The sequence below is a fragment of the Atta colombica genome, unplaced genomic scaffold (assembly GCF_001594045.1).
Source record: "Atta colombica isolate Treedump-2 unplaced genomic scaffold, Acol1.0 scaffold204, whole genome shotgun sequence".
In the NCBI taxonomy this organism is placed as follows: Eukaryota; Metazoa; Arthropoda; class Insecta; order Hymenoptera; family Formicidae; genus Atta; species Atta colombica.
This window is the reverse complement of record NW_017259299.1, coordinates 590,610-603,349: the sequence shown is the minus strand read 5'-3', so window position 1 is coordinate 603,349 and position 12,740 is coordinate 590,610. Positions and strand designations below refer to the sequence as shown.

Here is a 12,740-nt window from a genome sequence, read left to right as displayed (position 1 = left end):
GAGAGAGAGAGAGAGAGAGAGAGAGAGAGAGAGAGAGAGAGAGAGAGAGAGAGAGAGAGAGAAATCGAAGTTCTTCCCTTGTTACTATTGACAGATGTACGACATAGCTGGATCTCGATGCTGGATCAATCACAAAATAAGCTTAAAATGCCCTTTGCACCCTCTAGTAGCTCTTTACAATATTCTGGAAATGCGAATTAAACGAGCAAAAAGGGGTATAAAAAAGAATTAATGATTGTGCACTTTCTTTGTTTGCCTACAAAAGGCAATTCATTGCAGCGTATGAATATCTGCAATATATGCGGATCGATTTTTGTCAGCAGAATATTTATGTTGCAAACAAGAAAGTTGTCTTTATAAAAGAATTTAAAGCTTTGTCTAAATGTTAGTTTGAGTGAAACTAACTCTGCTAGACAACTTTCTCTTTTATATTCTATGTCTTTTGTTATTACGAATAATTTTTGTGTTCAATATATTTAAAATTCTTTCTTCAAAAAACTTCTTAGAATATATACATATATTCTATAATTTTAACATTGAAATCAATAACTTTTCTTGTATTGTTATTTATTATAGTTGACTATCTGAATGGTCACACATTGGAATGGTTAACTTGATCTCCTTTAATTGCTTACTATAATTTATTATGTGACTAAACAAAGAATATTTTAACAATGTGGAGACGAAGAATTAAATGTTTGACAAAATTTTCCATAGAAAGAAATTTCTCACGATCTCTTACGATAAATTTTTCTTCCAAATGTTTAAATAACTTTAGTTTAATTTGACATAATCTCACCTTTCATATATGAAATGTATTTACTGCATCTATGAATCTTACAATTAATTATTATACTCGTATTTAAAGAATTAACATTGACTTGTAAAAATAAATAAATTGAATCCTAACGAAAAGACAACCTTTGCCTTCGCGAGTTTCTATACACGTAAGTATATATACACATAAGTACATTGATATACAGAGAAGACGCAACATAAAACATTCGGGAATCCAGGATTCATTATCCATTTGGTCGATGGCGTCCAACTCGATGCCGCGTCGCCGTCGATCGATGGCTGCCGAAGCCGAACGCGGATGTGTCAATTTGCGATATTATGCGGAACGCGGCGTGTAAACGCGCGCCGAGGACGACGACGAGGACGGTAGAGTAGACGCGCGAGGACGAGGACGAAGCTGCGGCGAAGGGAGGAAAGTGCGGGATGAGAGAGTCATAAAATCGAGCGAAGTGAACGCCAGGAGGGAGACACTGAGTGATGTCGGTGACAGGTCGCCCGCCCTCCTCCACGTCCTCCTGCAACCGCCTCCTGTCGCTATTACTCACCGAACGCCGAATACCATTCAAAGTTCGAAACCGCACGTTCGCGACCCAATTCCTACGTAGAGTCAGCTGTTTGGTTCATTCAAAGCTCGATCGCTAGCGCCGCTGGCTTCCTGGCGCGAAATATCGGCTAAATTGTAATAAAAAAAAATAAAAGCTGATCACGTAGTCGCCTGCCATAATTGATAATTTCGTTTACGACTGCTGGCTATTGGACTTGTATGGACGAATGCGTTATCAGTTCTATTAAAAAACATTCCTTTAATATCTCTATTTTAGCAAATTCATTGTTACAAACAGTAAATAATTTCAATATAATTATTGTTACACATATATCATGTTTATCTTTCGCAAGAATAGATAATTCTAAAGAATTAGGATTAGTAATACAAGAGTTGTAAGTATTTGTAACGTGATACATGAGTCAATATGTGTGCATCACATGTGCACCACGTGCGTTTGACTATTCGCTGCATCAAATTTTCGAAATTTTCAATGTATAACTAAAGTCTTTTGTCCGACGTAAAAGTAAACATCGTGGTGATTTCTATTATTCATTTTGATTTGTCATTGTACGAATCATTGTATGAATAAATGACTTTAACATTTGTTCTATTATAATATATCTAAAACACACAACAAAAGAAACACACTAAATATGTATAAATATTTATCATTTGTACAATTTATCATTTGTGCACCTTCCTCTTTTTTAGATTCGCCGAAGAATTTTTTTTGTTATTGTTTATAAGTGCTGTCCGATGTCAAATGATGACTGAATAAATTTACTTTAGATAAGATTATGAAAAGATTGCAGGCCATTAGCGACACTATAGTCGATGGTCAATTCTGGTAAATAAAATATTTATTGTACAGATACGTGCACGAAGGACTGTAATTTAGAAAAGAATAGTGAATTGTTGAGTTAGGATCAGCTCCAATTCCGCAAACTAGGATCAATAGGAATTTGTTCAGGTGGCTGCATTTGTAAAGTAGTTTGTAGAGAAACGGTGCGGTGGATTCTCTCTGCCAAGAACCACTCGCCATGCTGACTGTCAGTATTATCCTGCGTTCGTGCGCGCGCGCGCGTGACCGTCGGTTCGATCTGCTGAGCGCCAGTACGATAGGAGCAGTGCAGCTCTGAAAGTGCAATGTCAAATTTTTTATGCTGTTTGTCCCACCGACGGCACGTTCACATTAAATGCTTCAGTCAATCGTATTAATACTCGAAACTATTCGAAATTACTCACGTTTGTCATTATTCTCTTTCCGTTCTATGTATCGTATAGTTTTTATAACAATAAGGGAACATGATTTAATATGTTCGAATTAGAATATCAAACATTATTAGGTTGCATGTACATATTGATTACATGTGTTTCTTTAGAATCAACAATACTTTTGACAGTGAGATTGGAAATCAAATACAGAACATGATGGTATTTTTGTTTCAATCAGAGAAGAATCTCGGAGTAAGGAGAAGCAAATACGAGGGAAACGCCTCGGTTGAGCGATCCTGGAATTTGGAGCGATGCGATGGAATGGGATGGAATCGGTCGACGTATCTCGCGAAAGACGAAGTATTTCACGAATGACGCTGTCCCGTCGTATAGTCGTAGCCATGGGCTCTTGATCGCGATCGTCGTCGCTGACGTCGTCGTCGGCGTCGGCGTCGTCGTCGGCGTCGTCGTCGTCGTCGTCATCGGCCGTCGGCAGTCTCGTTGGTAGTGGTGGTGTAGCGATGGCGGAGGATCCAGTGGTTCCGAGTCTGGCCGCGAGGGCGCTGAGACCGCGCTTGCTCTCGACCGGGTCCGGGGTCCCGATAGGCGGGAACAGTGGACGCATTGGCCGGTCTCGGTGGGCGTGTCTCCGCGTCTCCCACTCCGTCGCGTAGCACGGCGCTGATTGACAGTTGGCGAACGACTGCGGACGGCGCAGGATCTAAAACCGCGCTAGGCGCTGCTCTCCACGCTCGCTCGCTCCGCTCTTCTCTCTACCCGTGCGATCTACACCCGGTTGCTTTTTCGTGGGGGAAACCTGAAACACGCATATCCCCGTGGCTGGCTTCGACCGCGCGCCCGCTACGTGTAACACACTACGAACCTACCACCTTCTGTCCGCTGGAGTTACGAGTGCCACACGCAGTAGTAGTCACGGTCAGGGAGGAGGGTCGCCCGCCGTCTCGCGGACAGCTCTTGCTCGCGCGATCTCCTCTCTCGACTCGCGTCGCGATCCTGTGGTTATATCGCGTACCGCCCGTCGCGTCGCGTCGCGTCACCTCGCCTCGCCTCGTCTCGTCTCGTCTCGTCTCGTCTCGTCTCGTCTCGCCACGCGTCACGTCGCGTTGCGTCGCGTCGCGTCGTGTCGCGTCGCGTCACGTCGCGTCCATCTCGCGTCCGTAACGTCTCGCACTCTCGTTCTGCTAACATCGTGCGTGCGTGCGTGCGTGCGCGATTATTCCGAAAGAATACCGGCGGCGCGGCCGGTGTTAGATTAGATTAAAATCCGAGCATCCGTAAAGGCGCGCAACGTGTAAAGGTGTAAAGGCGGCAACCGCGGAGTAACGAGACCGGAGCAGTGAGCAGTTGAGCACACGAGACAACGCGCGCCGCGCCGTGTCGTGGCAACGCCGCCGTCACACCGTGTGCGTCACGCGTTTCGCGTCGCGTCTTCGCTCGCTGATCGCTGATCGCTCCCGTAAACGCGCGACGAAACACCCGCGAGGTGCGAGCATACACGTCGGTGCATAGTGCTTGCGTCGTGGCGCCCGTCGTCGTCGTCCTCATCTTCGTCGTCGGGCGTCATAGTGGCTCTCACTTGGTGTCGTGAACTGGAGAATGTAACGTGTTCCTGTCTCTGTCTCTGTCAGTGACATCATCGGTGATGATCGATTGTGTGGGAAACAGTGAATAGAAGCGGGACGTCGTCGTCGTGCGTCGCGGATGTGAAGGGAGCAGGAAAGTGAAACAGGACAAAAGTTAACTTTTGCAGAGCGCGAATATTGCGTCTCGATGCGGCACGTTCGCGATCATCTCGCGATCACCTCGCGCGCGAACGCGCTCTAAGTGCGTCTTGTGTTTTTCTTCCAATATTATTGTCTTGTTGATATCACATTGATATCGCTCTTGTCTTGTTGATATCGCGCGAAGGTCAAGCCACGTGTCCGTGTGCAAGCAACCGAACGCTCGTCCTTCCTAACAATATGCGGGATTGACGAGAGAAGCTCCGAGCACCCACGTGTGTGTGTGTTTGTGTGTGTGTGTGGACGTCCGAGGTGGTGTAATAACCGCAACGATGATGAGGAAGCACGTGTACTCGGCCCGAGCCGTTGTAGTCGTAGTCGTCGGAAAAATCATACCGCAAACGATACTCACCGCCGAACTGTGCTGACGCTCGTCCGCGACAGTTTGAATTTCACCGTCGGCTGCCGTTCGTTTCGTTTCGACCGACGCCGTCCTTCCTTCTGTGTGTATATGTGTATGTGTGAGTCTTTCCAAAATACTGAGGACGAGACGACACAAAAGGAAAAGCAGCTAGTGAGAAGAAATCTGCGGAGAGAAAGAGAGAGAGAGAAAGAGAAGGAAGAATTTCAGCAGAGCGGAATCGGAGCAAACTGAGTGGCGACGCAGTCCGACGGCCGAGGCTGAGGCCGATTCAAAAAGAAGAGGCACAAGAGAGGTGCCGTCGATCGCCGCGCCGACCAAGTCTGGAATTTGGAACCGTGATCCCTTGTCCTTTTCCGTCGGACGACCTTATCGTTACCGTGAAAGCCCAGCGTCACGCAGCGCGTCCGAGCATTTAAGCTTAGCGCGCTATAACAGTGCCGAAAAAGTGTAGTGAAGTGTTGAGGCTCGCTTGCTTACATTGTGGGAAAATACAGCCGCTACGGTGGCTCAGCACGCAGAGTTCCCCGGCGCGGCCAGGGCGTTCATGGCGCAGCCAAGGGTATGTTTCCACTCATCTTTTCCATCATACATCTTTTTCTCGCTAGAGATGGTGTAGAGAATGAACGCGTTTAATCGGAGTCTTCGAGGATGATCCAGCTTCGAATCGGCTTGTCAAAAATACATCCCCGTCTTTCTTAGAACGATGTAACATTTGATGTTTCGTTATTAACGAAAATCCATCGTGAGCCAAGATCCCTAAGATCATTCTTTCACTCGTTCTTCGCGAGTATTTTTTGGAGCACCGAGTGCTCTAAAAATGTCTAAATGAAAATTTCACTAGAATATCGAAATACTGTTGGGGGAAAAGTTATATCTTTTTTAAATCTCATGTTTAAAAATGAGGGTGATACGAGAAAAAAGTTTCTCATTACGCGAAAGTGATTGATTGTCCATCATTTCTGAATGCGATCGCGCCACTCGCAGACAGACAACATCTAATTTTCGTGGAGCTCCCGCTGCCACGTTTTTATCCACGACGCGATTTCATTTCTGAGAGGATTCTAGGAATTCATCGCGGCGCGTGAATTTATAAAAGCATTCCTCTTTTTCTTTCGCGCTGTATCGCGCCTCGAAAGAGAGTCGGCAGGTTCCATCTTCTTAGACTTGAACGCACGCGAGTCCGCGGCTGGTGGATTTGAATTGAGTTTCGTCGCCGTGTCGAAAGGGAATTTACATGTTGGCCGCCTCGGTGCTTTGTAACATTGTACCTCGTCGCGTTGTGGCGGCCGAAGAAAGAGAAACGACAGTCACACAAAAGGGCTGCTTTCGGGCTTGCCGAGAGCGAGCTTCTTATTCACGTGCGAAATTCGAACGATTCGCGCGCACTCGTGTCATCGATATCGCCGATTCGCGAAGGATGCGGGAGAACGAGAGAGAAAGAAGAGAGAGAGAGAGAGAGAGAGAGAGAGAGAGAGAGAGAGAGAGGGGCTTGCAGGCTCGTTTCATATTTACGTGTCGATTACACACATAGTAATCGAACGACTTTGACCGCGGCGTAATTACGTCCGATAATCATAGCACAATACCGGGGAGTAAATTTCCTCCGGCCTCGATTGTGAGTCGCGACGATGACGCTTCACGCTCGTCGGTTCACCACCGACTTCTACACTCCTAAACAGTTGTATGGCATCCAAGAGGATCCGAATAGGAATCGTCTGTTGAATATTTACGCCCGTTACGAAACTGTTTCAGAACTCCGCCGCGCCGCGAAGAATCTTCACTGATTTCAGGCACACTCACGCAATCATAGGCTGAGTATTCACTTCGATATCTCATATCTCGTTTCCGAATATCCTTATCCGAATAATTTCGCGTTTCACAAATTTATTAACGCCTGTTTCGAATGGAAAGCGTTTCGTTAGATTTCAGAAGATAGGCGCGCAGAACTTCATAATTTTCATTCACTCACAGATTGCGTGATGACAAATGCATATGACATTACGAACGCTTAATTAAAACAAACGGTAAGTTGACATTCCGTTGTTGTTTTCAATGATGAAAGGCATCGCTACGCTCCGAAATGCGTTTCCATTCACTGTGTCTCGTAAACATTTCTAATGTGTCAAAAGTTAGGCGCATTATTTCTTCATTATTCTGCACTAACGTGATAAATAATTGCAATATTATTCCGGTAATAGATTATTGTCTATGATAATTCAATTAAGTATCATTGAAATCTTCTTTTTACAATTTAAACGCCCGGAGTGACACGAACTTAATGAATGTTTCAATAAATCTGTAATAACTCTTTAATATATAGCGTTCGTATCATATAATATAATAATAATAATAATAATAATAGTGCAACATTAAATATTATTCATTTTCGTTTTATGAAATTTTCGGTTTTCCAAATATTCTTCTTTCTACTTATTAAAATCTATTTTAATTTTATATCAAAGCTCTATACTCTTACTTTTAATTTTACATCTATATATGTAATACTTTAATGTTGATAATGTCATATTTATCTAAATTTTTTTTTTTTAAATTTACCGCGTCACAGAGACCGCAAAATTTAGATCCTTTTTCGAAGAATTAATCAGCTCTCGCTTCACTGGCGGTTTCTTGTTCAATTCAGCGGTCAAATGTAACGAATTGCGGGACGAATAGCCTTGTTATAGCCTTTTACATTCACTTACAACAAATCTGTCAAAAAAATTTATACCTACGTGTTCTAATGCGTGACTTACTTATTATTTTATGTATGTCTAATATAAAAAAAAATGTAAATGCCTATTCTCTGATACATAAACTATTACAAGTAATTTTTTAAGATTTGTTGTAATAAATATTATATTTACGTATGATTTGCGTGTTGATCGTTATATTCTTCATGGTTACAAAATTATGTTTCTGGCTGTCGGATATAATAAGTTTCTTTCTCAATGTGTTTTTCAGTTTGATATTGTTTGTGCTTAATAAATATCTTAAAGTTACGTAAATCCGATTATTGTAACACTAAAATAATAATGCGCGAAGAAAGTTTTATTTTTTGCTTTTGATATGTAGATATAGATGTATCATGACATTCGAAGAATTTTTTATCTTTCGTATTATACCGAGCAAGTAGCAAATTATATTTTCAAAGTAGACTGCTGTAGATCAAAGTATATATCCGTGCAGTTTTCATTAACCGCAATGTTAATATGTGTCTCTTTAAAAAAAACAACTCTATATTACTTTTAGTTTTATATCTAATACTTTAAGTATTACAGTTTTTACAAATTGACATTCTTGATAAATGTTTGAAATGTACAATTATTCTAAAAAAATATATGTGTATCTACGTTTTTGAGTTGTGTGTCGATGCTCGGCATATTTTCGTTTTGTGTAAATTCAGAATACTTGATGTAAACTCGTTTCGAGATTCGAAGTGAAGGAATTGCGGATGAAATTCGATTGCATTGACACTTTTCGATCATTCAGTGTGTAGTGTTAAACAGACCGTATTGATTCCGATAACTGAATCCATGCAAAAGCAGTGCTTCTCGCACGCCGATAACTCGCATGTTTACATGCTTTACGCGTGCGGTATTGTGATGTGATTCGTATGCAACTTTTTTCGACTCCAATCTCTTTTGTTGCCCAACTTTTAATGAGATAACGATAAATTCTTTTCGCATACTTTTGCTTCTATACAGCTGACTCATTCTTGCTAATATATAAACAAGAATTAAAATCGTATAATTTTAGTTTTCTCCATTTTTTTACGTTAAGAAATGTTTCTTACATCAATTTTCATGTCTTCTTTGCCAAGAATAAATATTGGTGATACATCCACAAGGTGTTAATTGTGTTAAAAATACTGCTGCAAAAATAGTTCTCAGTAAACCGGATATAATGAATATTGACAATTTCAGGGAAATAATATGTTTGCGTCTGGTACCGTCGGTGTCTTAATCGCAGTCGGATCGTGCAGAACGATTCAACACGCGCTTTTTACCGCTCAATTCCGCTTCGTCTCGTCGTTCAGTCCTGGTTGCGCTTGCAAAATTGCCGAAACGTGCGTGCGTGTCTGTTTCGATGGATCGCAAACTCTTTTGCGTGCAACACGGAGAATTCTTTAGATCGGAGAAAGCGACGTCTACAGCAAAGCTCGGTCCTTGACAGGTGAATTTTTGCAATGACTTAACGCTCCGTCGCAGGTTGCAAAACATTTACGAAATACGATAAGTACTTTGCTAAATGCGCGCGACTGCCGAAGGAACAACAGCGAGTATCTGCAAATTTTTATCTGTTTACTACCGATGACAGGTATCGTAAATTCAAATGGTCGCAGATGCATACAAATATTAAATTTATTTGCTATTACTGGCAGTAATTTTATCAACTTTTAATTTTACTTATTGTTGTATCGTTTTAAAGGTCTATCGATATTTATTTTAATGAGAAATGTGATCATTTGCAAACTTTAAATTTCTGTTCGTTAGTTAGGAATAAACTTCAATATCGTACACCGTCTCCATTTCTACTTGTTTTTTTTTTTTTTTTAATCTGCTATTTATTTTTACGTGTCTCTATATATTATTTCGCATTTATTTTTTTGATCGTTCCAAACCTCGTTCTCGTTACAGTTAGAGTGAGGAATGAAAAGTATGTAGCATCTAGGAGCTGAATGAAAGGATGCAATGAATGCATTTCGCATGAGTGGCGTGTACGTTTCGGTGAGGAAAATTTGTATCCGTAGGTATAACGCGATAGCGCGTTTAGGATTAAAAATTCCAACCGCGAGAATGGCGGACGGCTCTTCGACGACGAGGATCCGATTTTTCGTCGTCCGTCGGCGCTGTACCGCCGTCGAATGAGCCGTGATTATGTATTTATGGGCATCCATCAATCACTTTCGCTCTCCCGATTGCGGATATCGGCCTTTAGCCTACGGATTAAAGTCGTATCGATTTCTCGCCGTTCCCTATTGGCCGTGCGCGCTGCGTCGCTACCGTTTTTTCCTTTTTTCGTCTGGACAGTCGTTAGGCATATTCATGCGCGAGATAAATGGGCCTAACTCGGCTCGATTCCCGCGATTTAGAGCTATATGGTGGGCGCCGCTCGATACGAGCCTAATTCCGTTTTCCAAAAATATGTACTTCGTAGTAAGGGTGCGACCATTCAAATGCAATCATAAACCTGTCAAACGTCGAGTAGTTTTACTCAAGCAGTGTCTCAGAAATTATATCTCTCTCGCGTTGTGCCATGCCTTTTGTAATATATTGTGATATTCTCACAAAAATTAAAAGATGCTGCAGACGTTTAAATTCACCAACTTGCAATAGGAAAAAGTGTATGTAAAGTTTGTTTGTTTTATGTTTTTAACTGAAAAAGGAGAACTCTCTATATTTATATTACAAAGTAAATACAATATAATTGTCATTACGAAGGAACGTTTTGTCTTACTAGAATTACGGTAATAGCGTGACCATGTAAGAGTTAACTGCACGTTTTGCACCACCACGATTTATATCGTTGAATTTTCTATTCTAACATAATGAGAAAAGAGAGAAGGAAGAAAGAAGCGATACGAAAGATAGCAAGGCGCGAGCTTACGAGAATTCTATCTGATTTTATACCATGTGCTTGCGATAATTGAATTTCTAAGGAAACTAATTACCGTCGTGTGTAATAATTATACTTCATGTATCGCGTAATCGTATGCGAAAAAAGTAGTAGAGAAAAGAAAATTTTAAATGTGAAATGGACGTTAAATGCTAAACGAAATCAAATTTGAAATAGAAATAACTTGACTGATTGAAATGGGAATAATATCTTCTATACATAAATAAAAGATATCGCAATGTTTTTTTAAATATTAATATTGATTATAAAAAAGTAGATATAGATAATACACATACAAGAGCGTTTCTTTATTTTTTTCTTATTTTCATTTAAAATACTGGCGACACTTTTCCCTTTCTCTTTCTATACGATATTAATATAGCAAAAGCATTCTTAAATAGTTTAGTTTATTGATGCTTATCGATGTTTGGCCAAAATTTTTTATTATAAATTGTAAATTGTCATTTGGCGCGTTAAATAATAATCAATCTATCTCGATTATATTTGACGCCAGGCGGTCCTCCCCCTTGGTGAACGAGTTTTATTTTTATGCCGACACTAAATGTCAAATGAAAATTTCGACGCAAAAGTTTGTTTCGAAATAAAACATTATGGCTGACGTGAAGAGCTCGCGAATATACTTGCCGATTTCGAAGTGAGTTTGCTCCGCCGTCGAACGGTATCGAGAGTCTTGCCTTTTTCTCTGCGAAATCTTGATGATACCAACGACTCTATTTTCTTGTCAACGGATTAAATTAAAAGAGTACATAAATTAAATGTGAAAATAACACTCTCTCAATAAAAATAGCATTATGTGAAAATTTATTTGGTAAAGTTACATGTCGAAAGTGATAACCCTGGAGGATACCAAAGGCGAATTTTATTTTCCCTCGGAAATCTTTCACATGGTGAAAGATTTTTTTCCATTGCATTGCTCGCACGAGAAATTAATAGCCGAGTGAGATATTTTTTACGTCTCTGATATTTTTTTCGTACGATACATTATTGATTTTGTGAATTGATGTCAACTCCAGCTGCGTAGTATAACGAAGATCGAAGCAAAATGTTACAAGAGAAGATCACAAGAGAAGTGAAAAAGAGAAAGAGAGGAACAAAGGACCAATGCTGTCGGATTATTGGTGTTTATTTCGTCGGCTCGCAAAATTCGCCGACGGCAGCATCTTCATCACTCGGCAATTTTCTGAATTCTCTCAGTGATCCGCCGGCTCGCGATATATTCTACCAATTTATATTTTCACCCAGAAATAATCGCGCACAACACACACGAGTATTGCAGAGCAGGCGAATACGACATGTCTTGTCTTTTTTACCTCCCCCGCCTCTGCCGCCTCCTCCCTCTGCGTTTTTTTTTTTTTTCGCAATTTATACTGAGATGCTTAAGCGCTCGCCTTGACCTATCTACTTATAAATGGCGGTCGTTTGTCAGGCTTTGCTAAATTTCCCTCGGTTCTTCGGCCTGCCGAGCCGGTTACAGCTGCGCGAAACCGAAGCGGCTCCGCGCTGTTTACGCAAAAACGTCATTTCCATACGTACGTCGGAATTCTCCCGTCTTGCATTAATCCCCATGACAGGACAAATTCGTATATTAACCTTAGGATGCATTATTCAATTTTTGCTCGAGACCAACGCGCGCAACATAATTCAGCACTTAAGCAGTCGTATGAATTTTTATATGCATGCGACGTTTGTTAGATACTTTATTTCACAGCAGTATATAATATTGATAATGCTCGAAGGAATTAACTCAACTAAATTTGCTTAATAAGAGAAGAGCGAAATAATTTATTTCAGAAAGAGAAAGAGACTAACCGGGTTCACTTAGTTCACTATAAAAAAGTAAAAATCCGTTTGTCTCTTTCTCGCACCATTTCCGGAAATATCTTCCATGTCAAGGCGGTCGGTCCATTGCTCGTACGTCTAGGTGACAGCTCGACATCGTCACGACGTCGCACTGTAACTTGTTCGTTTCGGTCACAAATTAACGCCGTCTGCAAATAGCGATTGTATTGTATATGACGCGCACGAGCTCGTTCTCTCGAACTGGCTTTGTCGCGAATCTTCTCGACGACGTTGACGAGGATGACGACAACGACTACGAGCATAACGACGAGCTTCGTCGTCGGTAGACGTTCATCGCAAGTCGTCCATGATCGCGTCTTGAGACACAACCTTTTACCCCGCTTCTTCTTCCTGCTACCCTTTAAGATATTCCACTCGCCGAGTGATATCTTCATACTGCCATGACGGTGAATTATTGTTCACAGCCTTTTTCAGTTCTCCAGTTCAGAGAATTTCGCATTCTAGACGCGACATGTTCGCGCGCTACCAGACAAGAATCACTTTTATGTCGTTTTTCTTGGATAAGTGCAAATTTTAT

General features: G+C 41.3%; 1 protein-coding gene across 1 annotated transcript in view; it reads left to right on the top strand.

The window, feature by feature from the left end:
* Nucleotides 1–3,724: 3,724 nt before the first annotated feature.
* The window catches only part of LOC108687289 (homeobox protein homothorax), a 382,549-nt gene continuing 373,533 nt past the window's right edge, over nucleotides 3,725–12,740 (top strand). Inside the window, exon 1 of the mRNA XM_018192982.1 lies at nucleotides 3,725–5,285. Coding sequence (XP_018048471.1) covers nucleotides 5,271–5,285 — 15 coding nt within the window. The 5' untranslated portion in view covers nucleotides 3,725–5,270. The remainder of the gene's footprint in view (nucleotides 5,286–12,740) is intronic.